Below are 15,606 nucleotides of genomic sequence, written 5' to 3'. Positions count from 1 at the left end.
ATCATGGTGGGAAAGGCATGGCGTCAGAAGCACGAGACAACTGGTTGAATCCACAGTCAGGAAGCTGAATGTAATGAGTCCTGGTGCTCAAGTGGCTTTTGCAGGGAGAATTTTAGTTTCTTTAAAAAATACATAAATATTATGGGAATGTATTTTATTTTTAATCTAAGGTATGGAGCTATGGGGCTGCCTTAAAGCAGGTGACTATGATTTGCCTCATGTTCTAGCGTGGGTGTGCTTTTGCTAGCTGCTGATCATTTCTGTGAGTGTGCAATGTTTGGAATTCTGGGGACTTTTCAGAGGATGTAGGACCCCAGAGATGGGTTGTTGTTTTCTGTTTGCTGTTATTTATTGTTGTTTACTGTCATTGGTTGTTGGTGATTGTTGTTAGTTGATGTTTGTGGTAGTTGTTTGTTGTTGTTAACTGTTGTTTTGTGGTGGTTGTTGTTTGTTATATGTTGTTGTTTACTGTTGTTGGTTGTTGATTTTTCTTGGTTGTTGCTTGTGGTGGTTGGGTTTTGTTGTTATTGGTTGTTAGTTGTTGGTGGCTGCTGTTTGTTGTTGGTTGTTATTGTTAGTTGTGGTGGTTATTGGTGGTTATTGGTTGTTCTTGGTTGTGGTGGTTGTTGTTTGTTTTTGGTTGTGGTGATTATTGTTGGTTGTTGTTGACTGTTGTTTGTTGACTGCTGTTGATTGCTATTTATCATATAGTCATGTAAGGAGAGATGAAAGGAGGAAATTAGACATATCTGTAGTGCCGCTTATCAGTGAAATCTAAAGATATCATCAACCCCTTTCCCCTGTATCCTTTTTTCTCTTCTCCCTAGTGTTAGGGGGTTGGAAGCATGGAAGAAAAAGAACCCACAAAGTAGCAAAAGTCTGGCTCCAGACTTTTCCCTTTTTATTCAGTCCTGACCTCTGTTCAAGGGATAGGATGGTGCTGCCCACATTCAGGCTGGATACTTCTTTCCCAGTTAGCACAATAAAGAAACTCTCTCACAGATAGGCCCAAACGTTTGTTTCTTAAAGGATCCTAGATGCCATCCATGTTGACAGCATCAACAACCACAGTTACTGTCCCCAGGTCCTACCAGTAAAGTCTTTCCTCTTTCTTTCTTTTGTTTTCAAGATAGGATTTCTCATCATAGCTCTGGCTGTTCTGGAACTTATGTTGTAGACCATGCTGGCCTTAAACTCAGAGATCTGCTTGTCTCTGCCTGGAGCGCTAGGATTAAAGGCTTGCATCACCATGACCTGCTGGGAAGTCATTTTCACTGTGGCCCATTCCTGGTGCTGTCAGACCTGTGGGATGATCTGAATTTTTATCTTCTTGTGTTTCAGTGGGAGTCTGTTTCACTGTATTCCGGTCTGCATCTGGGATAAATAAACCGTGCAGGTCTAGGTGCATGTCCGCATCAACAGAGGCACGAGCCAATTCCGTAAAACTTTTGGCATCCAGAATAAGTAAAAATGGTAGCTTTTGGGGATCCGTAGAGATGATGGCTGATAAGATGACTCCTACAAGAAGACAAAAAAAAAAAAAAAAAAAAAAAAAGAAAGAAAGAAAAGAAAAAACCGAAAAAAACAACAAAAAAGCAAAATACAAACAAAAACAAAACAACAACAAAAACCCCAGTTTATTTCCATTTGCAATGCTGAGAGTGTATGTCATCCAGGAGATACCTAACAGTGTTTAAAGTATAGCCTTGTGTACCCTCTACCTGGAGAGGACATTTTGCAGAGGTGTCTCCCTGTCATCTTTTAGCTCATCCTTGATGCAAACAGCAGGAAAGAGGATATATTCTGTACTGGCAGAAGAGAAACCCTGGACTCAAATCAGAAAACCTACTTCCGGGAGGGTCACTTTGCCTCCATGAACCTTTGTCTCTTTATCTCTTCAGTGAAGATAATTCCCACTCACCCCCCAACCCCATGGGTGCTGGGATGATCTGCAGGGTGGATTCTGGGAGCACTTGGCTTATTTCCATGTGTTCTGAAGAATGGTCCCTCTTCTACTGCTCAAAGCTTCCAAGTATAGAGAGGCCTAGCCAGTTCAGGAGGGACATGTTGGCTGTCATGTTACTCGGTGGAGCAGGGACTTCTTGAGTTGCGAAAGCATCGACATATCTGTTTTGTTTTGAGACAGGCAGGTCTTGCAACGTAGCCCAGGCTGGTCCTAAACTCATATCTGCCTACCTCCACCCCTCAGATGGCTAGGATTCCAAGCCACATGTTGCCATGCCTGGTTTGCGGTGGCACTGGAATGAACCCAATCTATCTCCTGGTTATGTTGGTAATTCCCAACTTTTGCCTTTAAATTGGGATGTTCTCTGTGCTCACTTTCAAGGTCCAGCAGGGTAAGGGAACTTTCAGTAAGTGCCCAAGATTCTGCCCGAAGGACCTGGGTCGTGGTAGCTGAACCCAGGTGACGACAGATAAACCTAGATTCAAATCCAACCTCTGCACAGGGAGCTCGTGACTTTGGTCAGTTTGCCTCACTCTGAGCCTCCCCTGGATGAAATGAGGGCAATGTCACTCCACACCCATGGAGAGAAGGCGTGAGAAGCAGCTGCCCTGCCAAGTAAGGGGCTGGTCTCAGTAGGAGTGAAGGCTAAGAGTCCCTTGCCTTAGAGGTGACAGGGACATGGGATCCCCCTGCCTGTGTGCCAGGCCACAATCAGAAGGAAGACAAGGCCAGGTGGAAAACCACTCCCTCCCACCTGAGGGAAGAAGCTGGCAGTCTCAGTGGGACAGCCTGCCCTCCCCTGCAGGTGTGGGCAGCCCCATCTCTGGCTTGGCTAGGCGGTGCCTTTACCCATAGCTTATTACCTTCCCTGGTATCCTTAGGGCTGTGGGCAGGGCAATTTTGAAGCAAAGGGGGGCGGGTAAGACAATTTGGCTAAGTGGAAACCTACATCACTCAGACACTGTGAAAACTTTACATGATTGTAAGAGAATGTCATTTGAGATCTGGGGCCAGCCCCTGTAAATAATTGTAAAACCAAAGCTACACATTCTGAGAGAGTGTGTGTTACTCAGTGGAAAGGGTATAGACTTTGTGTAGTAGAGAACTTATACTGTGCCCAAAGAAGGTCTGGCCTTTGTTCATTCCTACCTATGAGGATTTTTTCAGAGCTGTATGGTATGTCAGCTAATGTATCCTAACAACTTCATCCATCCATCCCCCACTCATCCATCAAATCAACCATCCAGCCTTCCATCCACCCATCCATCCACCCATCCATCCATCCATCCATCCATCTATCCATCCATCTCCCACTCATCCATCAACTCAACCACCCACCCACTCACCCATCCATCCATCCACCCACCCATCCATCCATCCATCCATCCATCCATCCATCCATCCATCCATCCCCCATTCATCCATCAAATCAACCACCCACCCATCCATCCATCCATCCATCCATCCATCCATCCATCCATTCATCCATCCATCCATCCATCCATCCATCCACCCATCTATCTTGTTGCTAATGTTTATTTATCTGTCTATTTTGTGTTGTTGTTCCTTTGAGACCAGGTCTTAGTAGTTCAAATTCTCTGTGTCTGAGAATGACCATAGACCCTGATTGTCTTCTGTCTGCCTCCCAAATGCTGAGGTCTCAAGCATGCGTGCCGTGCTCAGCTGACAATGTGATATCTCCGCTTGACCTGCAAGGGGCTGACCAGTGTTGGTCGTCCACTCAGGGTACCGGTAATGCCAGATGAGCGAGTCATAGTAAAATCTCTGGATAGAGGCTCAGGTAAACTTCCATGTCTAGAAATGCCTGGTTTGTCAGAAGTTAACACTACAGGCAAATTCACTGGCAAAGGATGGTAGGGATATTTGGAGGTCCTAGTGCATCACAGAACCTGGTGGGAAGGGCCCTTGACTCATATTAGAATCAACTGTAGTCTTGGGAAGTTTTTTTAATGTGGTGGTTTTGCTATGGACACACCTAGACTTCTCATCTTGCAACCCACCGTGGGATGCCCCTGGGTGGTGTCTCTGTTCGATGGCTAATCGTAAGTGTGGTCACATGGGCTTTCTTCTCCCACTCTTACCATCATCCTCGTCCTTCGCACCTGGCGTGGGAACAAACAGAGGTTCTGCCGGCCAGCAGCTCTCCTCACCCCACTTTAAGGAGGACTTTGTGAGAACGTCGTACTTCAGTATCTGTACATGCAGAGGAGAGAAAGAGGGGATCCCGTGTCAGCAAGCATGCTGACTCCCTAGAAGCAGGAGGGCATGCAGGCCACTGAGGGGAGATTCAGCCCTCACACCTACACTAGTGACATCACCTTCAAGTGACATCTGTCCCAAGCAGCAGAGCCACAAGAAGGGAAGAGCTAAATTTCTTCCCCCAATATCAACAGAAGTCTGCTGGCTTACAGAAGGTTAGGACCCCAGAGTCCTGGAATTCTCTGGTATTTAGCATTATCTCACAATGTTTTACATTCTATAATGCAGGTGCTTAATGCCACTAATTAAAATGTGATTTTTTTTTTTTTTGCTTTAAAAGTAAAATCCCTGGACCATGGCAAGAGCAGCTGGGTGGCAGAGCCCCTGCCCAGAACTCCTGAGGTTGTGCTTTGAGTCCCAGCATTCCAAATACCAAACAAAGCAAAGCAACAAATAGAAGAGGGAAATTCCCATGAGCTCTCATGGGCCTGTTCTTGTAGGGTATAGAATTCACGGGAGTGGCTTGGGGCATGTTTGTGCTTCTCTCTCTCTCTCTCTCTCTCTCTCTCTCTCTCTCTCTCTCTCTGTCTCTCTCTCTCTCTCTCTCTCTCTCTGTGTGTGTGTGTGTGTGTGTGTGTGTGTCTGAAACCTTAACTTTTGCTTTAAATAGTTTGCGGTTAGAAATGTAAATTATTTTAAATGTGTTGTTTTATTTTTGTTCTTTGTATCTTTACAGTGTGTGGGGGCGGGGCACGCAGCATTGCGTCATTGCACCGAACCACAGCGTGCATGTGGCAGCCAGAGGGCAGGAAGTGGTTCTCTCCCTCTACCACGTGTGTCCCTGGTATCCTGGTATCAAACTCGGGCAGCCAAGCGTGACAGCATGTCCCCTTACGACTTGAGCTATCTTGTAAGCTCCTCCTTTTTAAACATAAATAAACATGTTGATCTCAAAGGAAAATAGTGTCTGGCCAGCGCTTTGGACAGCACTGGAGTATAGCGAACACAGACAAATAGTTACTTAAAAACAAAATCAGTTCTCCCAGTTCCTCCAGCCTGCTGGAGACTGGTGGCTGCTTGAGACAGCACTCCCTGCTGATCTCTTTGACCTCAGAACCTACCACAGTGTCACATAGCTAGGGTTCCCTAAGTGCAAATGGGAACAGAACTCTTACTTTAGGATTATCCCAACTGACTTCTCTCCTGCATCCCTTTGCCCAGTCTTAAGCCCTGAGGCGTCTGCTTTACAGGCATTAAGCTGGGTCCAGAGAAAGCCAGTCTGCATGCAGAGGGACTCCCAGGATGCGGGGATCTGTACCTTGGTCGGGACTGGACTCCATTGTACTTCGGCAGCAAAGATGTAGCGATATGGCTTCCCATTGTGAGCATAATTTATCCGAGGGAGCTCTAGGCCTTAAGAGGACAGAACACTAATGAAATCCCATCACTGGTGCGGGAGAACTTCCCTCTTCATGCCAAACTGGGCCTCATTCCAGAGAAACAGTTCCCAAGTACCACCCTGACCTTGATTCAGACCCAGATTACATCAAAGGTGGTCACAGGTAGGGAGGGACCTCTGATAATGATGCTGTCCCTGCCAGAAGGTTCAGGAGTGAGGTGCCATAGACCAGAGGGCTTCAAATGCTTAAGTACCTGTAATTACCCACGATAGAAATCAGAAAATTACAGATTTAAATCAGGCTGCTGCAATTTTTAAAAGGCTGTCTTAAAAATGCTGTGTTTGAGTGTGTGTGTGTGTGTGTGTGTGTGTGTGTGTGTGTGTGTGTGTGTGCATAAGCACACATGGGTATGAAAAAAGACTGTATAAGCCACTGGGATGAGTATCAATGCATACTATAAAATAAATGTGGTCCCTGGGATGGTGCAGTCATAATGCAAGCACTAGGGGATACAGAGGCAACAGTATCGTTGGAAGTTCGAGGCCAGCCTGAATACATGCAGAATGGGACTCTTACTTGAGTAAATTAAATAAATTCAGTGAATCCTATTATAATCTTTATAGAAAAGGATGTTTACATAGGATTTTCATGTCAGGGGATGTGCCTATATGGTAAGGTACATGTAAATAAGGTGATTACAGAATATGTCCACTATGGCACAAAGAGAAAGTTTAGAAGCAATGCTGGGGTCAGCACTGCCTGCCTGCTGGCCCTCCATCTTGCAGCTTTCGTTACTTCTATTACTCTTTGTCTAGTAGGTGTCCTTATTTTGTTTGTTTGTTTCAAGACAAGATCTTTTAGAGCCCATGCTGGCTAATTTGTAGCCGAAGATGACCTTAGGTTCCCCTCCCCACCCGTCTCCCATGAATTGAGATTACAGGCATACAATTTGGTTTGTTTGTTTGAGACAGTATGTGGGCTCAGGCTAGCCTGGTACTCACAGTGATCCTCCTGCCTCAACCTCCTGATGCTAGCTAGCATTACAGGCATGCACCACTACACCCAGCTTCATTGTACACATAGAAGTTTGACGTACAAATTTGTCTACACAGGGCTTTGTGTCACACCCTACGACACACTGAGCACAGAAACTCAGCCCTGTGGGACAGTAGCACCTCCCAGAGAGCTTTTTTTTTTTTTTTTTTTTTTTTTTTTTTGGCTCCGGTGTAAGGTGAGGGCGATTTGGAATCCAGAGATGTTTCTGAGCATCCTCCAGTGCCAGCACTGCCCTATCAAAAAGAAGACCTGCTTCCCATGTCATCATAGCTGAGGAGCATGGGCCCATGGGTGTGACTCCTGTCTTGTGGCTTGACACTCTCTGTATAGCTCAGCATCTCTCAGACCCAGTGGGCCAAGAATGCCCACTTTATAGGAATTATTACAGTACAGAAGTGGACACAGGAGACTACAATCCTGTTTAATAGACCACAGACATTCAAATAATCAACTGTGTGGCATCTATCCAAGGACCAGAAATGTCAGAAGCTATTTTAAAGAGTTCCCCAAATTCTTTTCTGGGGTTCCAAGAACCTTCTCTGCTCTTCCCTGTCCCCGAATGGAATGGAGATGTCGTCGATGGGGCCTTTGGTACGCTGTGAGAAAAGATGCATCCTACCTTCATAGAGGAACTCGGGCTGGCAGTAGACACAGTCATCTTTCTCCTTCAGAGCTGTTGCTGTTGTAGATGACACCTTGACTAAATTTGAGCCCACTTCTGCGTCCTGAAAAGAATAAATTAAAACAATGAAAAGTTTATTCCCACAGATCCTTGCTTTACCATATCCACTTGAATAGAGTTTCAAAGCGTGTTGCCTTGTTTGGTCTCTCAGTGACCACAGGAAGCAGCTCTGACTTTGCTGTTATCCTCAGATAGAAATGATGAGGCTGGAGGCTGGAGAGATGATCCAGCTTTCCAGAGGATCTGGGTTCGAATCCTAGCACCATCAGGCAGCACACAAAGGTCTGTTAATTCTGGTTCCAAGGAATCTGAGGCCTCTCCTGGCCTTCAAGAGGCACTGTGCATAGAAGTGAACAGACAAAAACACAAAGCTCCAGGCTGGAGAGATAGCTCAGCGCTTTGGAGCACTGGCTGCTCTTCCAGAGGAGCTGAGTTTAATTCCCAGCAACCACATGGTGGCTCACAACCATCTGTAATGGGATCTGGCGCCCTCTTCAGGCAAGAGGATGTATATGCAGAAGAGCACAATTACATTAAATAAATAATTTTTAAAAAAAAAATGCAAAGCACCTATACACATTAAATAGGTAAATTTGAAAACACAGCCATCACTGAAACCGTAATGAGGATTGGCAATAGGAACAGACTCTCCCAAGGCCACACAGCTGATGGTAGGTACAGTCAGGACCTATCTAGGTTCTTTATCTCTCTACGAGAGCAGTAAACATCTGCTTCCATCATTCAATGGATGTTTGCAGAGTAACACACGTGCTTAGGATGTAACAGCGAGAGAAAGCCTCGGAACAAATCGTACATGCGGTCTGAGCCCAGCCACGTATTCTCATAAAGTACATTGGGACAAGCATGTGGGAAATCGCACAGATATGAACAAAACAGCCGATAGTGGAGACTTCCCTAGTTTTCATATACTCAACTGTGGGACGCTGGGCAAGAAGTTAGCCTCTCTGTGGTTCAGTTTCCTTCTTTGTATAATGAAGGTAGTAGTATGCATGTCTTTGGCGGATTAAAGAATTAAGTGGCATCGCTCCTGAAAATGGTTTGCAGTCGGACCTAGACAAACGCTTTGGGTGATGACGACATCTTTGCAACTATGCAGAAAGTCTATGCTACAGCACTGACTCTCAGAGAATTCATCTCAAGCCCTCAGTGAGGCCTGAAACTCAGATAACACTGAATACTTTGTGTAAGTGTTGCAACCCACAGCCTCTCATCGATCTGATACCCGAGCCAACTGCAGAATGACTAAGAGGTGATCAGGGTATATAGAATGAATACATTGTACAAAAGGACCGGGTCCAGTTCTGACAGGGTATATAGAATGGATGCATTGTACAAAAGGCACCAGTTCTGAGAAAGTCTGAGATCTTGAACTATTAATCAGAACAGCATGCAACTTTACATTCATGACTAGTTTCTTTAGCCAGGTAGTGGGGGTACATTTAATTCCAACGCCCCGGGAGGCAGAGGCAGGTGCATCTCTGTGAGTTGGAGTGTACCCTGGTCTACAGACTGAGTCCCAGGACAAACAAGGCTACATGGAGAAACCCTGTCTCAAAAACCCAAACCAAAACCACATTTCTTTAGATGTGAGCCTTTCACTGAACACTTTTGCATCTCTCTTGATTCTACGTCACTGCGTGGGTGGTAATGTGAAGCCAGATGAGGGAATAATCCGATATTATCAGTACTATGGCTGACATCTCCTTCTCCATCTGATTTTTCAACATCACTTTTAACGTTAAAAGAAAACCTGCTTCTGTGTATGTGTCTGGTGTGTGTATGCGTGCTTGTGTACAGAGGTCAGAGGTTGTTTGTGTGTTCCTCTAACCACTCTTCGCCTTATTAATATTTTTCCGCGTTCAAGTTTTTAGTTTGCCTTCTTAGGAATCCGCACCATCTCAGTAGAAGGAATCACTGCAGAATTTCTAGGCATTCTGTTCTTCACCAGCTCCGCCATTGGCCTTTGCGACCCCTCCCCATCTTCCTCATCGGTCCTTGCATTCCTTTCACTGTTTTCTGGAAGTCTTCCTCTGGTAAAGGCCAAGTCTTGCAAGTCTGTGTTTAGGCTCATTCTTCCTCGCATAAGCCAAAGACCCATGGATCACGTGACGCCGGCGGTCCTGCCACCGTCAAAGTGGCTTCTGAATTCACACACGAAGATGACATCTGGCGTTGTCGGGCACTCTGTGGCCAGCTTTTCCTGTATGTCTGTCTTTGGTACTGTTGCTTTCCCGGGGTGAAGGTTATCAATGTTGCTCCCTCTGAAGCGGACTGTTAGTCATGAACTTCCTGGTGAGGACAGTTAGACTGGTACTGTGTCATTCATGATGGTGGTTCTTGAACAGTTAAGGAGAAAAAGAAGACCCCATTTTTTGGAGACAGGGTCTTTTCCTTTACTTGGGGCTCACCGATCAGCCATATTGGCTAGCCAGACAGCTTTAGAGATCTACTTGTCTCTGCCTCTCTGGTGCTGAGATTGAAGATACTCAATGGCATACTTGTATTTCAGAAGGAAGCTGGGGGATGAAACTCAGGTCCTTATGGCTGAATAGCAAGCACTTTATAGACCGAGTCCCCTCTCTTCAACCTGCTACCCTCCCCCCATAGATTCAACCTATCTTAATGACAGCAGCTCATCTGCTGGGAAAGAAAGCAAGCTCACCACTTCATGGTAGCTGAACTGGAGGGTCCTTAGAGATTATTCATCTAGTCTGATCCCTTGATTGTTAGAAGAGGAAGCTGATGCCCAGAGATGAAAAGTGACATGTCAAAAGTCACAGATGTTGGGTTCTCGAGTCTGCTCCGCCACGGGGCATGGCCGCTCAGGGAGGCAGGACTTGGGAAGTTTAAATACACTTATCTCTCGCCGTTGCAGGTCAGGCGTCGGTCTATGGCAAACTATAGGACTCTGCTCAGCCTGAGCCCATGGCTTCACGTTGAGATTTTCCCAGAAGCAAGAACCTTTTTGGACAGAAGGCAGAGCGAAGAGCCCTTTCCCATCTTGTAGGTTTTAGCTCAAACATCTCCTTCCCTAACCACTTGGTCTGAATCTGCTGAGCCTGTGAGGCAGCAGTCCTGGGCTGTAATTACTTCACTATTCAGGGAGCTTCTTCCTTCTTTGTGGTCAGTTTCTCCAGGATGTCAGAGACCATTTCGCTCTGTGCATGACATGTGTCATCCAGGAAGTGAATTTGTGATTTAATAAGGTTTCCCCCCACTTTCAGTGGTCAAAGGACAAAGAACGTGCCTGCTTTACAGTTTGGCTGGCGAGTCCAATGGAACCAAGTCTGTGAACCAAGTAGCCCCATGCTGGGTACACTGTAGTAGCTCATTTTGTGTCTGTGTCTCGCTGGGTACCGCCCCCTCCCCGCCCAAGGCATGTCCAGCCTTGATGTTCAGGGAGTTGGTCTACAGACACTCTTTTAGCTCCAGCCTGAAACTGGTCAGACTGGTTAAGGGATAAACTTTTCATTTTCCACACACAGCAGAAACCTAACATGACTCGGCTGCTTTTTAGCAGCCAAACCCTGCTCAGCACGGAAAAGGAACCAGCCATAGTTCAGGAAAAGAAACCGAAAAACAAAAACAAACAAATTAAACAAGAAAACCCCAGGCTTGCTCTGCAGTCGTGGAGCCAGAGGAAACTTCCAGGGGGTAAGTAGAAACCCATCTGCTACCAAGGAAAATACCAGCTTCTGCGTGGAACCAGAATTCAGAACTTGCTATGTGAATTTGAAAAGACCCTGGAGCCCACTGGGTTGGTCTCCATATCTGTAAATGAGGTGCTGGAGTAAGCACAATGGTTTCTGCCTGGTCTTGGAAAGGTGTGGGTATGTAAGCATCTGGTCCCCGGCCACAGACACAAATTCAAATCCTGAGCTAATCCCAATGGCGAGTCTTTGATGTTGGCCAAGCTCCTTTCCTTCTTAACTGGAGACTCTAGGATAAAGAATAACTCAGAGGGTTGCGATGGGAACTGGTAAAATAGTTAACAGTTCTTAAAAGTTGCAGGGCCTGGAGCCATAGCCCAAGTTGAAGCCCCGCGGGACCTGTGCCCAAATACAGCAGGCTAATTAAGCAGACCAAATCGCCCTTCTACCTGGATTCATGGGATTTTATCATCTGGAACTGCTCTATGAAAACACTAGGACTAAAACCAACCAATTGATAACAGCTCCGCAGCTCCTCCTTTTTTTTTTTTTTTTTTTTTTTTGGAAAGAAGAAAAAGTTCATTGCATTTCCGTAGTTGGATTGCTGGGGTCTTTAAAGATTGGCCCCATTCCATCCCTCTGTCTGTAGTAAAGGAAGCTGAGGCACAGAGGAGAGCTGTGTGTGGATGCTGAGACTAAAAAGAGATCAAGTGAGACCAACATTTCCATGGGCCCTACTGAAGCCACCTCTCCCGTGCTCTACCCCCACACTCTCGGTTGGCAGCTACCATGACGGACAAGGAGAACATCCCATCGGCATAGCAGGTTCTGTCTTGAAGGGTGCCCTGGAAGGAATATGGATTAAAAAGTCTAGGACCCCTTAGTTCTCAGCCAAAATGGCCAGTGAACACTTCTCACTCCAGGCTTTGCCTGGAGCCACACAGATGCCCCACCCAGCACCCTAAGTCCTAGCCAGTCCCAGCCGGTCTCTGCCACCTCATGGACACATTAGCAATACCCCCTGTTCTTAGTGGGACAGAGACAGTCTCTCAAACAAGTTGGTATACCAGTTATCCAAAGCATGGGTAGGTGTGATGAAGAGATGCCTTTCTTTGGTAGACATGACCCCTTGGCTCTTCAAATTTCTCATCTCCTGTCGACGGAGCCATGCTGGAGATAGAAGGGACAGCTAGAGGCCTTCCTCTAAAGTGACAGACTCAGAGAAGGGCATCCTATTGCCAAAGTCTCAGAGCAGAAAAGCCATTGAACACAGGGCCCAGCGCTCAGCACACCTCCGTAGATACTACATCCTCTTTTCATGTCTTCATGTTTGCCTTTGGAGACAAACCCCAAATCTTCTGCTCTAGGATCCAAAGCTACATCATGTGACTCTAGCATGCCACCTCCTGTGACAACCTGTGAGTGATCCGTGACATCGAATTCTCACAAATCTTTCTCTAACATGCTGTGGCGCCCTTCAGGACGAGGTTCAGGGCGGCTGCCCCACTGTCTGGACATGCCTAGGTCCCTCCCTGCCACTCCTCCACCTCTGCTGAGCCCCACCTTAGGTGCCCGCAGCACTGCATAAACTGCTGGGGTGTTAGGGGCCCTTCCACGATGCTCTCTTTTGACCCCAGCTGGTCTGAGCATCACAAGTAATCATGAGGTACTAGACCTCTGCTCTGGTCGTAAAGCGCTGCTCCCCAGGACACGGTATGGATATTCACAGGAGAGTTGCGCCCTCTTAGAGACTTTGCTTCATGTTTTCCACTCATTCGTTCGTTCATTCATTCATTCATTCATTCATTCATTCATTCATTTATGCACTCATTCATCCTCCCACCCCCTATTTAAGAGATTTTAAATACAAGGGTGACTTTCTGCAAGACAGTGTCCCTGCTTTCTAGGAGCCTGTGTTTCAGCAAGAGGGGATCAAATAAGCTCGTCATACTGAAGGTGGGTGTCACCCTAGAGGGTGCCACAGTGTACACAGACCCCTGACAAGGGAGGGAAGGATGGCACAAACTGGAAAAGGAAGACCTTTCTAAGCCCAGAGAGCCTCTCTACATGTATTACAATAACTCAGGATGCACTGTGTCCACAGAGTGCTGTATATGACTCCAAATGCAACTTGGGAGATTAGGTAGAACTCCAGAATGGGCCACTGAGGCAGGCAGAGGGGACATTGATGGGCAAATGCCCCTGAGGAGAGTGATTTTGAGAAGGGAGAACTTTCTTGGCTAGGATGAAGCTTGGTCCTTGGAGCAGGGTGTGTGTGTTTGTGTGACTGTGTCCACCTACCCAAGTTTCCCATTTGTACATCCAGGCAGCTGAGTGACTTGAAAGCAAAGAAGCCATCTTTAAGGGACAATAAACAACAATTAGGCAGCGTGGCCAGAGCCACCCATCCAAGGGTTTGCTTGTCTTTGCTAATTTCAAAGCACCTGGTGGTTACAGGGCGGCTTTTAAAGACACACAGACACCCCATTCAAGCTTGGTTCTGAGGAAGTGGCCTTTCCCCCGTGTGATCAAAGGGTGTAAAACCTTAGGTGGGGGCAGGGAGGGAGCCTGTCCCTCTTCCTGCACCAGCCCTGGGCTGAGTTCAGCCTTGTGACTCATGCCTTGTGTGCTCTGTGACACCCTCTTCTGCCTGGTGGAGAAGAAACTTTTCAGTGCTGTGTCCTGGGGCTTTCCCAGTACAAGGGCGCAGAGGCCAGGGCTGGGGTGATTTTACGGGGGTGCCGTTATCACTCAGGTGGGAAAAGATGCTTGAAGTCCTTGAGTCCCCCCACATCCCAGTGTTTTTAGGAAAAGTGAAACAATTAAGGCTCCGGCCTAGGGTGTTTTCTGGGCAACATGATAGTGTTGAACTATCCTGCAGTCCTGTCCTGGGTTTTAGATCTTATTTTTATCTTGAGGCAGGGTATCACTAAATTGCCAGGTTGGCTTTAAAATATTCAGATCTTCCTGCTTCATCCTCCTGAGTAGTTCGGATTAGAGCCCAGCACAGAGACCAGCTTGCCTGCCTTCCCTCCCTTTTCTTTTTTTCCTTCATCTCTCCCTCCCCCCCCCCTAAGGATTTATTTACTTTAATTTTCTGTGCATCTGTGTTTTGTCTGCATGTATGTCTGAGAAGGTGCCAGATCTCCTGGAACTGGAGTTATATACAGTTGTGAGCTGCCATGTGGGTGCTGGGAATTGAACTACAATCCTTTGGAAGAGCAGCCACTGCTCTTAACTGCTAAACTATCTTTCCAACCCCTCCCTCCCTGACTTTTTAAAAAAGCAATTAAAACAGCAACAACAGTTAAGGTCTCATTAGGCATCCTACCAACCTAGCCCTTACTTATAGTTCTCCCACCTCAGTCTCCTGAGTGCTGGAATTGTAGGCACAGGACAACATGCCCAACTGGCTGACTCCTTTCTTTTTTCAAGGTCATATTAGGGATTAAACCCGGAGTCTCAATGTACTAAGCATTCTTTCTGCCCCTGAGAAAGAATTCTTGTACTCCTGTGCTGGCTAGTTTTATATCAAGTGACATAAACCAAAGTCATCTGAAAGAAGGGAACCTCAATTGAGAAAATGCCCTACAGCCAGTTAAGAGCACTGGCTGATCTTTCAGAGGTCCTGAGTTCAAGTCCCAGAAACTGTATGGTGACTCACAACCATCCATAATGGGATCTGGCGCCCTCTGCTGGCAAGCAGGTGCATGTACAGACACAACATTTATATACATACATTCAAGAATAAAAATAAATTTAAAGAAAGGAAGAAAGGAAGGAAGCAGGCTATGAGGAGCGACCAGTAAGCACCACTTCCGTGGCCTCTGCACCAGCTCCTGACTCCAGGTTCCTGCCCTATTTGAGCTCCTGTCCTGACTCCTTTCGGTGACGGTCTAGGATGTATACGCTGAATAAACTTTCCTCCCCAAGTTGCTTTTGGTCATGGTGTTTCATCCACAGCAATAGAAACCCTAACTAGGACAATCCCAAACACTAAATTCATTCTGCAAAGTTAGACCATGGGCAGAGGCAGCCCTAGCTGGAGCGGTCAACCTCTGCTGGGCTCTCGGGTCTCATTCATTGCATACTCTCAAGTTACAACAGGGGGGCTGCTTTCCCTGGCGAGGGTCATGTCCCCCTTCACATGACTTAAAACAACAACAACATTATGAATGTGAAATCAGGGTGACATGAAATGTGGGATAAGCCACAGCAGAGGCACATAGAGAAGTGTTACAGAGAGGAGGGATTCCCAGATTTGGAGACAAACAAGCCTGGTACAAATCCTGACTCTCCTGATCCCTAAACAGGGTTAGACTGAACCCCTGTACTGCAGAGTCCAAAAATGAGGGTAGGAAAAGTCCTGCTGGACCTTCGGAGGACTATTCCCTAGATGTAAGGCCTGCAGGCTGGACAACTGGATTTCTGTTTCTCTGCACTTACAGATGCACCTTTAGTGACTGGTGCAGGGTTTCAACCTTGTGTCCTGGGACACGTTCCTTTACCTCTTTGACTCTTGGGTTTTGCTTTTGTTTTGTTTTATTTCCAACTGTAAAAAAAAAAAAAAAAAAGAGCCCTCCCAATTTCCCCAGAAGTTGTCTCAGTCAT

At 46.5% G+C, this 15,606-nt stretch overlaps 1 protein-coding gene across 1 annotated transcript in view; it reads right to left on the bottom strand.

The window, feature by feature from the left end:
• Positions 1–1,231: 1,231 nt before the first annotated feature.
• BCO1 (beta-carotene oxygenase 1) overlaps positions 1,232–15,606 on the bottom strand; it is a gene marked incomplete at both ends in the record, with an annotated part of 33,730 nt that continues 19,355 nt past the window's right edge. The window contains 4 exons of the mRNA XM_080936839.1: positions 1,232–1,518; positions 4,069–4,180; positions 5,505–5,599; positions 7,262–7,367. Coding sequence (XP_080792965.1) covers positions 1,232–1,518; positions 4,069–4,180; positions 5,505–5,599; positions 7,262–7,367 — 600 coding nt within the window. The remainder of the gene's footprint in view (positions 1,519–4,068; positions 4,181–5,504; positions 5,600–7,261; positions 7,368–15,606) is intronic.

The sequence above is a fragment of the Micromys minutus genome (assembly GCF_963924665.1).
Source record: "Micromys minutus genome assembly, chromosome: 24".
Taxonomy (NCBI): domain Eukaryota; kingdom Metazoa; phylum Chordata; class Mammalia; order Rodentia; family Muridae; genus Micromys; species Micromys minutus.
This window is presented reverse-complemented; position numbering and strand designations above follow the sequence as displayed.